The 18,302-nt window shown below is 55.6% G+C and overlaps 1 protein-coding gene across 2 annotated transcripts in view; it reads right to left on the minus strand.

Annotated features, from left to right (window-relative positions):
* Window positions 1–291: 291 nt before the first annotated feature.
* The window catches only part of NADK (NAD kinase), a 33,094-nt gene continuing 15,083 nt past the window's right edge, over window positions 292–18,302 (minus strand). The window contains exons 2-12 of one of the 2 annotated variants that reach the window (XM_058552677.1): window positions 14,403–14,621; window positions 11,823–11,906; window positions 7,323–7,452; window positions 6,772–6,880; window positions 6,528–6,613; window positions 5,061–5,163; window positions 4,574–4,725; window positions 4,253–4,352; window positions 4,006–4,163; window positions 3,119–3,201; window positions 292–2,443 (exon numbers count right to left, since the gene is read on the minus strand). In XM_058552677.1, coding sequence (XP_058408660.1) covers window positions 2,245–2,443; window positions 3,119–3,201; window positions 4,006–4,163; window positions 4,253–4,352; window positions 4,574–4,725; window positions 5,061–5,163; window positions 6,528–6,613; window positions 6,772–6,880; window positions 7,323–7,452; window positions 11,823–11,906; window positions 14,403–14,581 — 1,383 coding nt within the window. In that variant the 5' untranslated portion in view covers window positions 14,582–14,621 and the 3' untranslated portion in view covers window positions 292–2,244. Of the gene's footprint in view, window positions 2,444–3,118; window positions 3,202–4,005; window positions 4,164–4,252; window positions 4,353–4,573; window positions 4,726–5,060; window positions 5,164–6,527; window positions 6,614–6,771; window positions 6,881–7,322; window positions 7,453–11,822; window positions 11,907–14,402; window positions 14,622–18,302 lie in introns of those variants that run through there. The other variant, XM_058552676.1, reaches the window with a different exon arrangement.

The following is an 18,302-nucleotide window of genomic DNA, read 5'->3' on the forward strand; positions in this document are numbered from 1 at the left end:
ACCTTAGGGCGGCGTCCTTTCCATAGGCCTGCTGCTCCTCTCTGCAGGACAGGCGGCTGCGGCCACAGCCCCAAGCGGTGGCCCTCTGGGGAGGACACCTGCCCAAGCCCAGGGCCCGCAGTGCCGAGAGCAAGGCTGCCGGGGTACTCGGGGGCTGCCTGGGCAGGACCATTCCTCCCGCGTGTGCCGAGGGCATGGGCAGGGTGTCTGTGGACTCCAGAGACCCCGGCCCACCTCCCTCAGCATCTTTGTGTTGGTTACAAAGACCCAAATAAAGCTGTCACTCAACCCAACTTTTTAAACAAGTCTTTTTATTGAAAGGATCTGAAAATAGTAATAAGGCTTTCAACAACATTTAACAAATTTTCAAGATATTAACAATATGAAACATTAAGAATTTACTTCAAAAAATCCAGAGTTTTCTAGATCATTCCAACATCATGCCGTTTTAGGACTTGGTTAACACTTGCTTTTTTGTCTAAATGAGTGACCCAAATTCTGAATGCCACTCACTTCTGGACCTAAAGCCGGACTTTGGCTCCCTCTCAGCCCGCAAGAGGCTGGGTGGGCCTCTAACTGCGGCCAGTGCTCTCAGGCTGATGATGGTGAGAGCCCACCACGTTTCCAACACCTGGCCCCCTGCCGGCACCACTCAGGCCCAGAGGCCGAGGAGCTCCGATGGGGCAAGCGGAGGTGGGACGGCTCTCAGTAACGCACGCACGGACGGACGTCTCGACGGCGTTCAGGTGCAGAGCACGCTCTGTTGAGAGCTGTAGCCGAGGGCGGCTGCACGTGTGGCCCTGGACGCCCTTCTATTGGCACGAGACTGAAGTGTGTGACCTCCAAGTGGGCAAAGCGTGGCCCCGCCTGTCACTGCAGAAGCAAGTCCAAGAAGGGCGGGCACCCGTCTCTTCCGCTCTTGCCAACTTAACAGATGAAAATGCAACACAAAGTGAACTCAAAAACAAGAGGCCTGTATTTAGAATGCCTGTTAGGTGGCAGGAACCAGGGCCGTGGCCACACGCACACTGAGCCACAGTGCCCACCACAGACTCTGTGCGTGCAACGGCCGACAGAAGAGCGACTGCTGGAATGAGAGGCATGCCCAGCCCAGGACCCACGGGAGAGGTGAGAACAGAATCGACAGGGAACGTCGGCACAGCCACTTTTCCTCACTAACAACGTGTCCCGATCTTGTCAGAACCACAACGTCCCACGGCTTTCTAACTGAAACACCCATCTCCCTCCGCGGACCGTCACCCCGACGGCGATCATGCTGGACTGGACAGAATGGTCCCAGCGCATGACGGCACAGAACACAGGAAACATAGGGACGAGGCTCCATTTCATGACAGGACAAACCCCCTCCCTCTGAAATCTTCAGTGTGTACAATAAAATCTGTACGTAAGCACTTCAGAATGTTTAAAAGAATCTCTAAAAAGTATACACAGGATTTAAAATATCTTCCAGGGCGCGGAGTGCCATCCCTGCTCGTGAGGAATGTTTGTGGGTCTGACCTCTCGCCAGCCACCACCAGGCCACTGCCAGGCTCGCCAGGCCACGATGTGGCACTCTGCTGGCACCTGTCACACCAAAGCACGGAGAGGAGACGAGGGCTTGGCCCACGGCGGGGTGGGCAGACTCGGTGCTGCCCAGATCAGGAGGGAGCGAGAGAGGGGCCCATCCACCCAGCAGCCCTGCCAATCAACCACCGAGCTGCTCTTTGTGACAGTGTTCCCCTGGAGAAGTTTTAGGGGAAAAGGGTGCAGGATCAAGAGGAAAATCGTGGCAGCTAAAGGAAGATGTTTGGCTATGTAACATTTATTTTCCAACACCAAAAGATAGATCAATCTGATCTGATCCTCTCTGAATTTCAATAGACTGATTTATGGAAAAGTTTCCTGACAAGGATTACAAAGAGCCCATCCAGCTCGCTGGTCCCTGCCCCGGGACCAGGTGCTGACCACAGCACGGTGTGTGTGGTGTTGACCAAGAGCTCCCGGCCATTGCTCACTTATGCTTATTTAGAAATGCAAAAAAGAAGTCAGATTGAAAATGTTAAAAACGGCTGATCTGGTCAACAAAAGGCCGATTCCAGGCTCTTCCTCTGGCTACAGACAGAAGTGAGGCAGCATCTGATGCCCCCACGGGGCATGTGGCTGTTCACGTGTTCAGGTTGGCTTTTCCCCCAGAGGGCGAGCAAGAAGGAGGCAGAAAAGGAAAAGGAAGACACCAGAGACGCTTCAGGGCTCGGCGACCCCGAGCGCAGACGCAGGGGTGCAGGCCTGGACCTCCTCAGCCTCCTCCTCCTCCTCTGGGAAGTGGGCCTGCTTCTTCCGCACGTTCCAGTGCAGACACTGGGCCAGGCTCTCAAACCAGTCGCTCACGGGGTCTCGGACGCAGATGGAGGGCAGCGGGTAGCAAGAGGTAGTGATGCTGATGCTGAGGCAGGGGAGACACGCACACGGCACAGGTGAGCCCAGGGCACCTTCCAGAACTGGCCAAGCAGTGCCTGGCCCGCCCATCCCAGGCCAGGACCCCTCCCCAAGGGCCAAGCCCACCCTACCCGGCAGGACCCATTCTGGACCCGGCTCCTCAGCCCAGCTGGGGGCCATCTCAGTTTTGCTCCCGTCACCTGCCGCTTGGCCTAGACCCAGGTCCTCTGATGCCCCCTGGGGGGGGGCAGGCAGTGTCATGCCTTTCAATCTCACCCTAAGGAGAGCCACGGGCTGGGGGCTCAGTGGTGCTGTCGTACCAAGGAATCCTGGGACAGAGCCATGGACCCCCTTGGCCCATCCAGGTCCATGGAGAGGACCCCAAGGGGCAGGGTGGCGGGGAGGCTGAGGGGACAGAGCAGACAGGTGCAGCCAACAGGGGCCCTGGGCCAGGAGGGTGGGTGGGGGTGAGGGGCCGTGGGTCTGTCACCTGTAGGTACAGCAGAACGTGGGACCGTGTGCAGGAACCTGCATGTGTGACTGGCTGCCTGACAGTCGCGGGTCCCTGACGTGATCACATGAGACCAGGGGACAGAGAACCTCCAGGCTCTCAGTGACAGAGCTTTGCCTCTGGGGCCTACACCTGTTCGTCACGCCCCACGCCGGCCTTGCAGGCACACACCTGTCTCCATGGCGGATCTCCTGTCTCTTTCGTCCATCAAAGGACACCCAGGCGGTGTTCCTTGCTTCTGGTGACAGCATGATCTGAAGGGGTCAAGCAGGACAGGTGTAGGCTCATGAGCCTGCCACTGAGCTCCTCGGACCCCCACCCTGGGAGGCCGACACCAGCCAGGAGGAGCCTCACAGGCATCCCAAGTGCCCACTACGGGCCAAGGCCAGTTTCTGGCCGTGAAGGCATTAACTTGTGCTTGCTGACACCAGCCCTGGGGAATAGAGGACGGGCATCTGTCCAGGCCCAGGAAGGCCGACCGTCCACCCAAGGCTGGGAACACAGGGCCAGGCATCTAGCTCCCGCCCTCTCAGCTCTCTGCAACCTGCAGAGGCAGCGCCACCCAGCGGGGCTCGCGGCCAGGAACACACTGGCCTGGAATGGCCTGCGGCGGGGTGTGCAGGGCAGGGGAAGGGGGGTGGGGGTGGAGCAGCAGCAGGGACCGGCCAGACGCCAGGACAGAGGTCCCAGGGGTGTGTCAGGCAGGGGCATTCCTTATCTCGGGCTACCCATCCTGTCCCATGCAACGTGCACCGTGTCCACCCTGTGCAGGCCGAGAGCCCTGCCGGAGGGGCTGGCCCAGCTCTCAGTGCCGCCCCCGCTGACCAGACCCTGGGCAGCACGAGCCCAGCAGAGAGACCAGGATGGGAGTGAAGCCCCTTCCAGCATCTGGCAAGATGGGGCCCAGGGCTCAGTGGGCGCTGGGAGAACAGGGGGGCACCGGGTCACAGCCAGGGGGCGCTGGAGGACGAGGCCGCCTCAGGCCGGAGCAGGTGGTCAGCACTGTAGACCCTGGGCAACGGCTCAAACTGGAAAAGGCGGAGAGAGTGGGCTCTGACCTTCAGCTCAACCCCTGCAGGGACCACGATGGGCCGGAATGACAGCGAGTGGGGGCAGATAGGTGTGATCATGATGGCTGGCACGTTGGGGTGAATCATGGAAGCCCCGGCCGCAGCTGCGTACGCCGTGCTGCCCGTCGGGGTGGAGACGATCACCCCTGTGGACAGGCCACGTGGTCACCCTCTGTGCTTGCCACCCCCACCCCCGCCCACGCAGAATTCCCAGGGCTGCCCGACGCCCACCTACCGTCGCCCTGCACTGTGGTGATGAGGTGCCCGTCCAGGTAGACGTCCACGTTGGACAGGTACGAGGAGGGGCCTCTGTCAATCACCACCTCGTTCAAGACCTGGGGGACAGCCAGGCCACCGCACACTGAGGGGCTGGGCAGCACCTCCCAGTGGGCCTGCCCGCAGGCACCTGCACTGCTCCTGGGCTCTCTGGAAAGTTCTGAGGACGGGGGAGCTGTCCCGGGGGGTCCAGCCCAAGAGCCTCCCACCCCAAGCCCCTCCCCGAAGCCATAAGATAGTAAGGGCAAGGCCTGGAGGCTGCAGGGGCGTGTCCACAGACCTGGTACTGCATGACCTGCTTCCCGACCTCCGTGTCCAGGTCTGCAGCCAGCACCCCGTTCTCGCTGACCCCGTTGGGGACGGCTGTCTTCCCTCTAAGCTCCTTCACGACCCTGACCTTCAGCCGGCTCCGGAGAACAACAGCTGCATTCCCTGGGGGCCAGCAGGGATGACCTCAGGGGTGGCAGCACCCCATGGAAGCAGAGACAACCCCTTGACCAGTGACCCCCAATTCTTCTCCCAAACCGAGAGCAACACTTCTGTGAAGATCAGTCCACTGCTAGTCAACATGCACGGCAGCTTCACCCCGTGACCTGCTCACTCCTCAAGGCCAGGAAAAACCACGTTTGAACCATTCAAAATTTAGAAATCTCTGAATCTGGAAACACTTAAATGTTGCTCTACGCATCACTGAAAAGGCCAGAAACCAAGTGAGAAGACAATCCCATGTTCAGAACTGCTTGTGGTTCCAGAACATTCCGACTCACCCTGTATCACCTGAGCAACTTGGGACTGAAAGTTCTCAAAGTTGAAGGGGGTCAGGAAGCCCAGGGAGCCCAGATGAAAAGCCATGACCGGAGGCACGCTGCCCTGTGAGCCAAGGAGGCAGGTCACTCAGCTGGACAGTCCACTGCAAAGCCACCCAAGCACCGACCAACGCACCCCTGACTGCCCCGGGAGGGGACACGAGCACAGGGTCACTGCCAGACAGGGGCGGTGGGCTGATGCCCTCCAGGTGGAGGGGGTCTGGACTCAGAGTGACCACACCTGAGGTCAGCAAGGAGTCAGGGAGGCCGGGAGGAGCGGCGGTGCAGAGGGCCAATGAGAAACAAAGGCAACAGGACTGACCAGCCCACTGACCATGGAGAACAGGAAGGAGCTGATGAGGGCCGGACGAGAGGCGAGCAGAGCCACTCCAGCGCCCACGAGGCTCTGACCCGCGGAGACCACACCTGGTAGGTTCTGGGTGGGAAGACCTGATGGAGATGCCGGGGCGGGGACGGCCGCTGGGGCAACGGGGCTGAGGGTGGGACTCACGGTCCCCTAACAGGGTGCTCTGCAGTCCTTTGAGAGCCACTTCCGCCAAGGAGCGAGAGCGGGATGGCGGGGGCGCAAGGCAGGAGGAAAGAAAGTGGGCCGCTTCAAGGCGGCAGGATGCGGTGGGTGGGAGGGCTACCCCAGGACCTTTACTTCTGTCGTCTCCCGAGCTCTAACTCTGCAGCATTCCGGGCTCGGGGGGTGCACACCACTTCGTGCTGAGGCCCTGGTCCACACTGCCCGTCAGACCTGCCCCTGTGCCCCACTGGCCACTCTGCCCACTTCCAGGCCGCTCTCCAAGGGCCTCCACACCGGACCTTCTAATGCACCTCGGCTGGGTCCCTGCAGGGGTCTTGCCTTGTGGAGAGTGAGGGTGGGCTGCAGATGACGACACTGGGCTCCTGTGCAAACCCTCGCCCTCTGGCACCTCCACAGTGTTTCCCCTGATGCCCTGGAGGGACAGCCTGTAGCTGCTGCCCTCGCCTGCCCTGGACCCTCGCCCCACCAACTTGCCACGCAGCGTCAGCTCTGCTCGCGGTGCCATTTGTCTGTGGACCTGCAGCCGCGGCCCCCCAGGACAGTTTCTCCTCAACGGCTCTCTTCTTCCCACCTGCTCCCTTTTCCCCGCCCAGGCCGTGCCTGCCCATGTGCCATTTGCCAGCAGCACCCCCGAGGACGGCGGGAGCACCCGGCCGGTCACAGCTTCAAGCACCCAGAGCAGATGCCCCATCTGGCATTATCCGCAGACTTGCTCTATCACCAAATAACCAAAGTGACAAGAAAAACCCAGTCAGCATCAGAGTGAGAAGGCTGTACAACTCCTCACCCTGCAGTATCCAGAATGAGATGAAAGAGGGGAGGAACCCTGGCTGTGGAAGTGCCTTCTCACGAGACCCTGAACCGTCTGGAAGCCTCACCTGGAAGAGGGAGGAGGCGTAGAGCAGGGTCCCGTCTCCTCCCAGGCAGATGATGAAATCGATCTGATTGGAAATGTCATCATAATCTAGAAAACACAGCAACAAACACAAGGAAAACCGTCATGCAGCCCTTGCTGCTGCAGGGCAGAGCTGTCCAGGACGGCGCAGGAATGCTAGAAGCTTCCGTCAAGTACAGGGGAGTGACACCCAATTAACCACTCGACAGAACCGCAGGACAACTCGCCTTCTCGGAAGGTGCAGAACTTCTTCTTTACTGGTCCAAAGTTGTCATCACTCACTATGGCAGGGTCTTCTAGAACTTTCTTCTCCACATACACGATCATGTTGTTCTCCTAGAATAGAGATGGGCCCATCAGCCCAGCACTGAGACCTGGTTCAGATCATGCTGCTCTTCCCTGAAGCCGCCTTTAGGCCTGAGCACTGCATGATAACAGCGAGAAACGATTCCTTCGTCTTGGCCGGCAAACCGCTTTCAATCTGCTCATTTCACAGATTTCTATCCTCCTTCAGGCTCTGCGACGCTTGTTATGGAAGCCGCTTTCCTGGAATGAGCCTCCTGACTTTACTAGTTCTGGAATCAGAAACCTGGACACCTGGGTAGGAGGCTGGCTCCTTGAGGCCTCTCCCCACTCCCAAGCCCCCCCAGCCAGCCCCAGATGAGCACGGTGCAGAGCTTCAGCAAATATCAGTTTCCCAATGTCCCAGGTGGCATCCCGCTGGCACAGACGAAGTGGGGCGCAGAGGGGAGCTCCGGGGTCGCCTCCGCCCGCTCACCTCCATCAGGTACACACAGAGCTCCTTGAAGGGCTGGAGCAGGCTGGCGTCACGGATCTTCTTGATGACAAGCACACTCTTCGGGGACTTGTTCCACGTCAACCGCTGGCTGGCAGGGTCCTGGATGTGCCTGTGAGGGGAGAGGAGGGTTCACACCACGAGTGCATATTCCAAGAGGCGGGCACATGGCACCCTCGGAAGCGTGTCTTCAGGTCCTGGACCAGCGCTCCGCCCAAGCTGTCCTGACTAGGCCCCGCTTGCCCATGCCCGCCCCATGCTCCGCTGCCGGGTGCCGGTCTAGCCAGTGCAGGCGCTGACCCTCGGAGTAGGGCCGAGGGCTCGGCTGAACCCTCTGGCTGCTCATGCCACCTGGAAGGTCCTCACTCAGAAGCCGCACTCCCGGGCGCCTTGCTGCCCACTGCTCACCACGCGGCCCCGACCTCACATCCGCCCGTTCCTGCAGTTTCCAGCGACACTCACCGACGGCTCCTTTGGAGCAAACCTCACTCATGGACTTGCTCCAGGAGAAACGCTAGCCGGGGCCGCTCTTTGCTTGGGGCCCTTCCTGCCCCCGGGGACCACGGCAGAGCCCTCAGGACACAGCTCCCTGCTGACTTGTACGTGGGGGATGCAGCCCCATGTCCATACCACTGCGTGAACAACTCTGTTGACCCTTAACTTTGACAGTTAAAAGCCTGTTTCAAAGTCAGTGGCAGGATTTTGGGGGCAGAGAAACCACCTGTATGATTATAACAGCAGATACACATCATTACACATTTGTCCAAACCACAAAACGCACAGCACTGCGCAGCACTGCACGACACCCTGCAAACTGTGGCCTCTGGGTTCGTCAGCTGTAACAAATGCCCCTCTGTGGGGTGTGGACGGTGGGGAGGCGCTGCGTGTGGGGGGCACATGGGAATCTCCGTACCTTTCCCTCAATTTTGCTGTGAACCTAAAATTGTTTGAATAAGGTCTATTTTTTAAAAGTCAGTGGGATCCTGCCCAGGAGCGACAGCCCCCCAGGTCCCCGCGGTGCCCTGACTCGGTCACTGGTGCTGGTGGGCTGGTGTGGGGAGCCCACGCGCACTGTGGTCTATGGGTAGCAGGCCCTCACTGAGGGGCAGGGGCGTTCCTCCAGAGGCAGATTGCTGTGTAAATCACAGGGAACATCGCAGGCCAGCCTGGAACAAGCCGGGACTTGCATGTGAACAAGCTCCAAGGAGCAGCGAGCAGACAGGCAGCCACCATGGTCAGCACACACCTTGGCTGACACTGCCCTCTCAGCCCGTCGGGAAAGAGTTCTTAAAGGTGCAGTGCAAGCCGGCAGGAAGACTTCCCTGTTCAAGGAGATCCCCAGTCCAGGCACCTGCTCCAAACCTTGCCCGGTGGGGCAGTGCTTCCCTCCGGAAAGCTGGAGAGCCCCATCAACTTTCAGAGGCACGACACAAACCACTAATGAAAGTACGGGGCGACTCACTGCGCTCCTGCCTGACCATCGCTCACCCTTTCCAGGCGTTTCCGCGAAGGGAGGGCGCACTCATCGCTCCCTCTATGAGCTTCCTCGCCTGCCCAGGTCACAGCGCAGCTCTCCCAGGAGGGGACGGCCGGTTTGTGCATGGCGCCTCGGTCATGCTTTGCTAACGACAAGAGTAAGGCGCACCGACCCCCCGCACTCTCCCAGTTGTGCATCTGCACCACAACCCTAATTTCTGCATCCTCAGAACTGAAGGCAAAACAGAATCCTGAAGTGACCTGCTAATGGTTGTGTAAAACAACCAAGTCTAGAGTCTCCTAAAACTACAAATCAAACCAATCACACAAGTCTTCTTGTTTGCACAGTCCTCTTGCCTGGAGGCCTACCTAATACAGCAAGTCCTCAGGATCAACTTTAACACAGAGAGGCCAGACCTGAGATGCTCTGCTCTTCACTCGGCTGCCTCGGAGGTCGGGACAAGCCTGTCCAGCGCCCCGGGTGCACTGGACACGTCCCAGCCAGCCAGGAATCCACGCTGGGTTGTGGAACCAGCTCGGCCCCGTGGCAGGAGTGCTCAGGCCACAGTCAGGTGGAGGGGCGCGCAACCCCAAAACACCATCCTCCACTCAGCTACGGGCCTTAGAGGGAGCGCAGGTGGCGGCAGGCCTCTCCCCAGGTCAGCGGGCAGCTGATGGGCTGGCTCAGGCAGACGGTGAAACCCCTCCCTGCTGACCCCAGCAGGCACCGCCCACGGCCCCTCCAGCCCTGCGGCTTGGCTGCACCCAGCCAGAGCCACTGCAGTGCATGGGCCTGGGTGCCAACTGGTCACTCAACTTCCTGCTGAGTCACCAAAGTGGCATGCTGACCCCTCCCTGGCACACAGGCTGTGGGTGCCGACAGGAGAGCAGGGGCGCCTGACAGCTCAGCAGGTGACGCACCTGAGCCACCATCTCGTAAGCCAAAGAATCAGATGGCAGTTCCACATATGTCAATATAAGAGAAAACACATGTTCACGATGAAATTTCAGACAATAAAGGAGGAAGTAAAAGTCTCTTGTAATCAACCTTTCTACAATATCTTATTTTTGAATATCAAGGGAAAAGTTATGTTAGCACACATGAAGCCCTGCCCCACCCACCTACAGTGTTGGGAAGAAGGGCAGAGAAATGGAGTCCTGTTCCCCAGAGATGACAGCCCCCCCAGAGAGCCCTGGGCACGGGCCTCGGAGGGGCAGAGAAAGCTGCTTACTCCTCAACCTTAACCGCAGCCCTGGGGGTACTCCTGGGGCACCTGCCCCTCTGCTCGGGGCACACCACCCTGAACAACCTCGCCTGACCTCAGGGAGCAGCTCAGATGCCGCCCTGAGCCCCAACCTGAGGCTCATGAGGCTGAGACACACACACCTCCGATGGTGACTGTGGGCTTGGCCGGGAGTGAGTGACGGCTAATTAAGGCTGGACGGTGAGAGGCCACTTAGGTGGTACTTAAGCTGAGATGTGAGTGACGAGGAGAGAGCAGCTCTCCCAAGACCAGGAAATGCAGGGAGGGGCCCTCAGGCAGCTGGTGAAAGGCCAGGGCAGGGCAGTCTGGGCCAGAGCAAACAGGAAGGCGCTGGGTGTGGGAGAAGCCGAGGTGGGAGCCAGCAGCAGGCAGCTGGGGCTCTGGGGTTGGGGCGCCTGGGTGGGCCAGGTTCCCAGTGTGGCTGCTGTACAGAGAGCAGACCGTGGGGGCGCTAGAGGGGCCGCAGCAGATGGGCAGGAGTGGGAGGACAGGAGGCGGGGCACAGGCGGGATCAGACCCGCCCCACGTGTGACAGCAGCGACTGGACAGCTACAGACACACCTGAAACGGGCAGGGGCTCTAGCACCAAAGGGACCCAGTGCCCAGCCCGGCCCTCAGCATCTGCAGGAAGCGGGCAGTCACAGCTTCACACACCACACACTTCATAGTTTGCACAGCAGCTCCCTGGGAAGCCTGGAGGCGGCAGCACGGGCGCCATCACTATCCTCTAGGCCCACCGCCTGGCACCAGGTCAGAGGGTGCTGACCTGCGGCCTGGGGCCCCGCCTACTGGGGCACGCTGTGCGATTCGGGGTGGACCGCTACACTGAGCGGTTCACAGGGAGCCGAGACCCTCAGACGGGTTCGTCACAGGAGCACAGCTGAGCCCGAGGCCCTTACCCTGTGCGGCTCCCCTGAAGGAGGGGACCCCGTGGGGGGCTCTGTGCACAGGCCTGAAGGGTGAGGCACAGACCGCTGGCAGGGGTGGTGAGTGGCCACAGGGGCAAGCCACGATGCTCAGAGCTGAGGGGACTCTGTTTTTGACCTAAAGCACTAGCATGAGACAAGTCACACGCGCGTGTTTGCATAAGACATAAACCACAGCCAGACCCCACCCAGACCACATGGGCAAAGCTCTCACCCCATTGGAACCATCAAATACTGGACAGAAGAAGCTGACTGACAGAGCTATTCAAGAGTCCAGTGAAATGATCCTAACTGCTTGGTTTTTAAATAGTGTCTCATCCAGGCCCCTCTCGGGGAGTCCCAGGCTGCACTCCCCTCAGGCTGACGGGGCTGCTCCCAAGATGCAGAGCCTACAAAGCCACGCCCACACAGCGACTCACTCTCTAACAAGCAGACCCAGGTTTTCAAAAAAGCCAATTAATGTCTCTGTATTTTAAGAATCATTAAAGGAGAAACATATTGGACCCACCAAATGTGTTAGCATGAAATACATCAGTTTCCCTCCTAGAGTTTTTACTGTAAAAACAAAAACGTAACTCTACGTATCTTAGTGGAAGCGCCCTGGACCTGCTGTGCCCCCGGAGCACACTCGGCTTGTCCGCCATCCACTTTCTTGCAGGCTCAGGAGGCTCCGCACTCGGGAGTCGCGGAAGGTGCCCCTGTGGCTTTCTGCTGACTTACAAGCAACTTAACACCACATTCTCGCCTGAGTGTCAGCACTTCCACACCACAGCCTCCCCCAACAACACATAGTCCCAGGGTGCCCCTGCACTCACATGATGGTCTGCGGGTTCTGCAGCACGCAGGCCTTTGGTCCGAAAGTGGTCACCGGGCACGGCCCGTGCAGAGAGCGAGTCCTCCTGTGGGGAGAGGACACACAGTGGGAGGGCTGTCAGTCGGCCAACAGAGCACACATGTAGACAGACACACGTACAGACTGTGTAGACTCAAGAAATACTTTATGCCAAACGACATTAACTCTGTCATTTGCCCAATATCCATGAGATGGTCCCAGAAGATTCCGCCCTGGTCTGTAGAGCTGCACTTGAGTGCCACATGCTGTCTGTGTAGCAACAGCAGTTAAGAGACACAGAGGCCCACCTAGAAAAGCTCCTTAGAACAAAGACCCCAAACCAGTGCAAGTGCCCAGGTCCCCCCAGAATAAAAGAATGCGACCTTTGGGGACGGGCCTGGGAATCTGAATTTGTGCAGTGTCTCTCGACAAGTCCACATGAAGACCAGTCCTTGGGTCTATACCTGGGAATCAAGACCTTAAAACCATCCCGAAGTGATCTAGATTAAAATTCTAACAAAAATGCTCATTCTCAGTCATACTGTCAATTAAAAAAATACTACTTGAACGACCTAACTTTTCCAATAATTGAAAAGTGCCCTGGGCCGGCCCTGTGGCTTAGTGGTTAGGTGTGCGCGCTCTGCTACTGGTGGCCCGGGTTCGGATCCCAGGCGTGCACCGACGCACCGCTTCTCCGGCCACGCTGAGGCCGCGTCCCACATGCAGCAACTAGAAGGATGTGCAGCTATGACATGCAGCTATCTGCTGGGGCTTTGGGGGAAAAGTGGATAAATAAAATTATAAAAAATAAAAAAAAAGAAAAGAAAAGTGCTCAGCTACAATCAAATCACCCACACAGAGGGCACTGTGGCCGGCACATGTTCTGTGGACACCACCATTTGGCTGCCCTCCCTCTCCTCAACTCAGGGGTCCAGCGTCCACCCCGGCAAGGGGCCAGGGGAGCGATGAGGACACCCCCACAGAGACAAGGCAGTGGGACGTGTTCACCCCACAAAGAATGCCAGCCTCCAACAGCCATCGTCCTCCTCTGCACCAAAAATACCGTCCCAAAGACAGCCAGATGGAGCCGGCAAGATTCTTTCATCTTTAACTGCACATCTCATGGCTCAACAAGACCTTCCAATCCCAGTGCAGACAAAACAGACTTTCCATTGTCTCGTGAAGGGCAGCCAACCGTGAGAGACCATCATGCTGTCTGGCTGTGGGCTGTACCTCCCTGGCCCTTGAAAGCATACAAAAGATTTCTGGAAATGGAGTTCACAGGAGGTTTTTCTAAGTCGCATTTACACTTAGTCTCTGCTCCTACAGAACCGGCCGTGACTGGGCACATTCTTCCCTTCTCTTCCCAGCCAACACCCACTCACAGAGGCCACCTCTGACCTGCTGCAACCACGCCAGGTTCAATGTCCTCTGAAACAGAAAGGGCGTGTATGCCAAACCCCACAAGACCAAAACCCAAACGCAAGCCTGCTGGGAACACGCAGTCACTGCACTGAAGCAGAAGGTCACTTGAAAACTCAGCATGACGACACAGGTGAGGGAAGCTGCCGGCCCCGGGGGGATGCTACGGTGCCTCCCCCACATGTGTGGGTTAGAACTTTCTAGACAGAAAGTTGTGCCAGCACCTCGCCCTTGCTCTGCTGCCCGCCAAGTGAAGGGCACTGCGGCTCTTGCCCCTCGCCTGACAGAAGTACACGTTTTACAGACGTGACCTTTGCTTTGGAGGCGAGATCAGCTGTGGCAGCTGCCACCTGAAACTCACCGAGTTGGCTGTTCCAGAAACCAGAGCAACATTCACAGGTGCCATCACAGAGCTCTGCCTGGCAGGCCGCTAACTCAAGTGCACTGTGCAAGAACATGCACCTCCAGCTCGCTAGAGGGGGCACAGGCTGGGGAGGGTGCTTGCCCAACATCTTGCGGCCACGCTCAGGCCTCCGCCAGCCCCAGCACTGACCGACACCTTCAGGCGCCACCGACACACCTCACACGTCAAAAGTTCTTGTGGGGGGCCAGCCCTATGGCTTAGCGGTTAAGTGCGCGTGCTCCGCTACTGGTGGCCTGGGTTCATGTTGAGGCGGCGTCCCACATGCAGCAACTAGAAGGATGTGCAGCTATGACATACAACTACCTACTGGGGCTTTGGGGAGAAAAAGGGAAAAAAAGAGGAGGAGGATTGGCAATAGATGTTAGCTCAGAGCCGGTCTTCCTCAGCAAAAAGAGGAGGATTAGCACGGATGTTAGCTCAGGGCTGATCTTCCTCACAAAACAAAACAAAACAAAACGAAAAAAAGGTCGTGTGGGCACAGCTGATGAGCAAAGAAAAGGAAAAGCAGCCGTGGGGTGCCCTCTGGGGAGACATGCCAGGCGAGTGCTCGTCCCCTGCTCTGGGGACTCAGAAGGCCCATCCCACCTCACCTTCTGGACAGACACTACATTAATCAGTATTTATATGCACCAGTACAGATTACGTCAAAGAACCTTTTGTGACAGTTTTATGAAGTCAGGTCACGAAATCAGAGAGAGGGATGGGAGGGCTTTGTACCTGAACTCCTTGGTGCTCGCCAGGGCGGGCGAGGCCGACAGGCTGCGGGACTTCGCCCGCCCCCGGATGGGGTGGCTGAGCCCCCAGTCCTCGTCCCCACGACACGTGGAGCAGCAGGACGAGGCCGAGTCTGCGCTCAGCTCCTTGCTCATGCTGACTTTTTCTTGTTCCATTTCCATAGTCGATAAAGGAGGACTTTGGTCCAAAAAACACTGATGCCTTAATTTAATAAAATAAATGAAGTCAGTAAATGTACATGTACAAAGTAATGTATATACACATTTATACCTCCATTCTACCAAGGGGACAAATGGTTGAAGTCCAATTTACCGAAGGACTTTGAAAATAGTCTGTTTCCATCCCAAAGATACTTAAGAACTCAGGAATCGACCTGTGCTTATTCACGACTCTAGAAGAGCTAAAAGTCAAAGAGGAAGAACAAACGCCCAGAGGCCAGCACCACGGCGGAGCGACCGGTTCCCCTGGTCTCTCCCCTCAAGTTACAGCCAAACAGACACTCAATAACCAGCAGAGTGCTCCCTACACAGCACAAAAGGACGTCTGAGAGATCCAGGCAGCCATGCATCGGAAGGTGGGGGGAGCGGATCCCCGGGAAGCAGAGGATGGAGGTGAGCGCACCCTCTCCCACCCCCCGGCGGCAGTGAGCTAGGTTGCGGGTCCTCACGCAGCAGCCGGCGCACGACTGTAAGAGGAGGTCGGGGAGCAGCCGGGCCTCGAGAATGCTTTCGCTTTCAGAGTGTAGCCCAACCCGCGTGAGCGCTCCACACTGAGTGGCGCCCCCACACCCAGCACAGCAGCCTGGGTGAACGGCCCATGAGTGCAGAGCGGGCCTGTGCGAAAGCAAGCCCCTCCACCCAGCACACCAGCTTGGCTGGGCCCCGGCCAAGGCAGCGGTTCCACACCAGAGTGCCTGCGCACGCGTGTGGGACCCGCCAAGAGGCTACGGCCAGCAGGCAAACGCAGATGAGCCCCATCGGCACAACTTCCAGCAGATGCGATGGGTTCAGAAAACACAGTTCCTGCCCCACCCCAGAGGTGGCAGGTAGAATCTGTCACCTGATACCGCCACAAATGTACCAGCAAAGGATCACTTCATCAAACACCATGAAGAACTACAGTGACACCCCAGAGCAGAAGGAAAATGAGAAGTCTCCAGAAACTGATCCTGAAGTCACAGAAATTTACAATCTAAATGCAGAGAATTCAAAAGAGTTGTCATAAAGAAACTCAATGAGTTACGAGAAAACTCAGACAGACAGTTCAATGAGCTCAGGAATTACTGATGAGCAGAAGGAATTAACAAGCAGAAGGAATACTTCACCAAAGAGATTGAAACTCTAAAAAAAGCCAAACAGAAATTCTGGAGATGAAGAACACAATGAATGAGATAAAAAACAATCTAGAAACCTTAAAAAACAGAACTGAGGGGCCGGCCCCACAGCCTAGTGGTTAAGTTCAGCATGCTCTGCTTCGGCAGCAGAGGTTCAGTTCCCGGGCATGGACGTACACCACTCGTCAGCAGCCGTGCTGTGGTCATGACCCACATACAAAACAGAGGAAGATTGGCACAGATGTTAGCTCAGGATGAATCTTCCTCAGCAAAAAAAAACCCCAAAACAAAAAAAAACAGAGCTGACATAGAGGACAGAATTAGTAATTTAGAGGGCAGATATATAGAAATTCTTCAGATGGAGGAGGAGAAAGAACTAAGACTTAAAAAAAATGAAGAAATTCTTTGAGAAATATCTGACTCAATTAGGAAAAGCAACCTAAGGATTAAAGGTATTCCAGAGGGAGAACGAGCAGAGAACTTGTTCCAAGAAATAATAGCTGAGAACTTCCCAAACCTGGGGAAGGAACTGGAATTACAAATATATGAAGCCGGGGCCGGCCCCGTGGCTTAGCGGTTGGTTGTGCGCGCTCCACTGCTGGCGGCCCGAGTTCGGATCCCGGGTGCGCACAAACGCACCGCTTCTCCAGCCATGCTGAGGCCACGTCCCACATACAGCAACTAGAAGGATGTGCACCTGTGACATGCAACAACCTACTGGGGCTTTGGGGAAAAAAAAAGGACGAGGATTCGCAATAGATGTTAGCTCAGAGCCGGTCTTCCTCAGCAAAAAGAGGAGGATTAGCATGGATGTTAGCTCAGAGCCGGTTTTCCTCAGCAAAAAGAGGAGGATTGGCATGGATGTTAGCTCAGGGCTGATCTTCCTCATAAAAAAAAAAAAAAAATATATGAAGCCAATAGAACTTCTAATTACATCAATGCAAAAAGATCTTCTCCAAGGGATATAATAGAAAACTGGCAAAAGTCAATGACAAAGAAAAAATATTAAGGGAAGCAAGGCAGAAGAGAATAATCTACAAAGGAACCCCTATCAGGCTTTCAGTGGATTTCTCAGCAGAAACCTTACAGGATAGGAGAGAGTGGAATGATATATTCAACATTCTGAAAGACAAAATTTCCAGCCAAGAATACTCTATCCCGCGAAACTCTCCTTCAGATACGATGGAGAAATAAAAGCTTTCCCAGATAAACAAAAGCTGAGGGAGTTCATCGGGGCCACTAGACCTGCCTTACAAGAAAGGATTGAGGATGCAAAGGTTTACATAGCCTTGAGCAAGAAGATAAATACAGACAAAATCAGAAAATCTCAGCTCTCTATCAGAACAGGTTAGCAAACAATTATAGCATAAAACATAAAGGGAAGGAAAGCATCAAAAACAACTACAAACACTTCATTTTAATCACAAACTCGCAACACAAAACAGAATAATTTGTGACAACAATAACTCAGAAAGGGAAGAGGAAAGGTATGGAACCTGCTTAGGTTAATGGAGATAAGAGGCTATCAGTAAATGGACTATCTCATCTAGGAGATCTTTTATACAAACCTCATAGTAACCACAAAACAAATCAGAGCAGACACATAAATCATAAATAATAAGAAAACCATCACAGAAAACTACCAAACTGAAATGGCAGGGGCTGGCCAGGTGGCGTAGTGGTTGAGTTCACACGCTCCGCTTTGGCGGCCTGGTGTTCACAGGTTCGGATCCCGGGCACGGACCTATGCACCGCTTGTCGGGCCATGCTGTGGCAGGTGTCCCACATACAGAATAGAGGAGGATGGGCACGGATGTCAGCTCAGGGCTAATCTTCCTCAGCAAAAAGAGGAAGATTGGCAACGGATGTTCGCTCAGGGGCCAAAAAAAAAAAAAAAAAAAAAATCCCTGAAATGGCAGTCAGAAACATAAGAGAAGAGAAACAAGGGAAATATAGAACAACTGGAAAACAAGAGATAAAATGGCAGTATTAAGCCCTCATATGCCAACAATCACTCTAAATGTAAATGGATTGAATTCTCCAATCAAAAGACACAGAGTGGCTGGAAGGATTAAAAAACAAGACCCAACAATATGCTGCCTCCAGGAAACACACCTCAATTCTAAAGACAAACAAAGGCTCAGAATGAAGTGATGGAAGATGATACTCCAAACAAATAGCAAACAAAAGAAAGCAGATGTTGCCATACTTACATCAGACAAAGCAGACTTCAAGATAAAAAAGGCAGTGAGAGACAAAGAGGGGCAGTATATAGTGATAAAAGGGACATTCCACCAAGAGGACATAAAACTTATGAATATATATGCACCTAACACAGGAGCACCAAAGTATATAAAGCAAATATTAACAGACCTAAAGGGAGAGATTAACAGCAACATAATAATGGGGGACCTCAACACCCCACTTATATCAATGGATAGATCATCTAGACAGAAAGTCAACAAGGAAATAGTGGAACTAAACAAAAAACTAGATCAGATGGACTCGATATATATATAGGACATTCCATCCAAAAATAGCAGAATACA

Source organism: Diceros bicornis, chromosome 13 (assembly GCF_020826845.1).
Source record: "Diceros bicornis minor isolate mBicDic1 chromosome 13, mDicBic1.mat.cur, whole genome shotgun sequence".
NCBI lineage: Eukaryota > Metazoa > Chordata > Mammalia > Perissodactyla > Rhinocerotidae > Diceros > Diceros bicornis.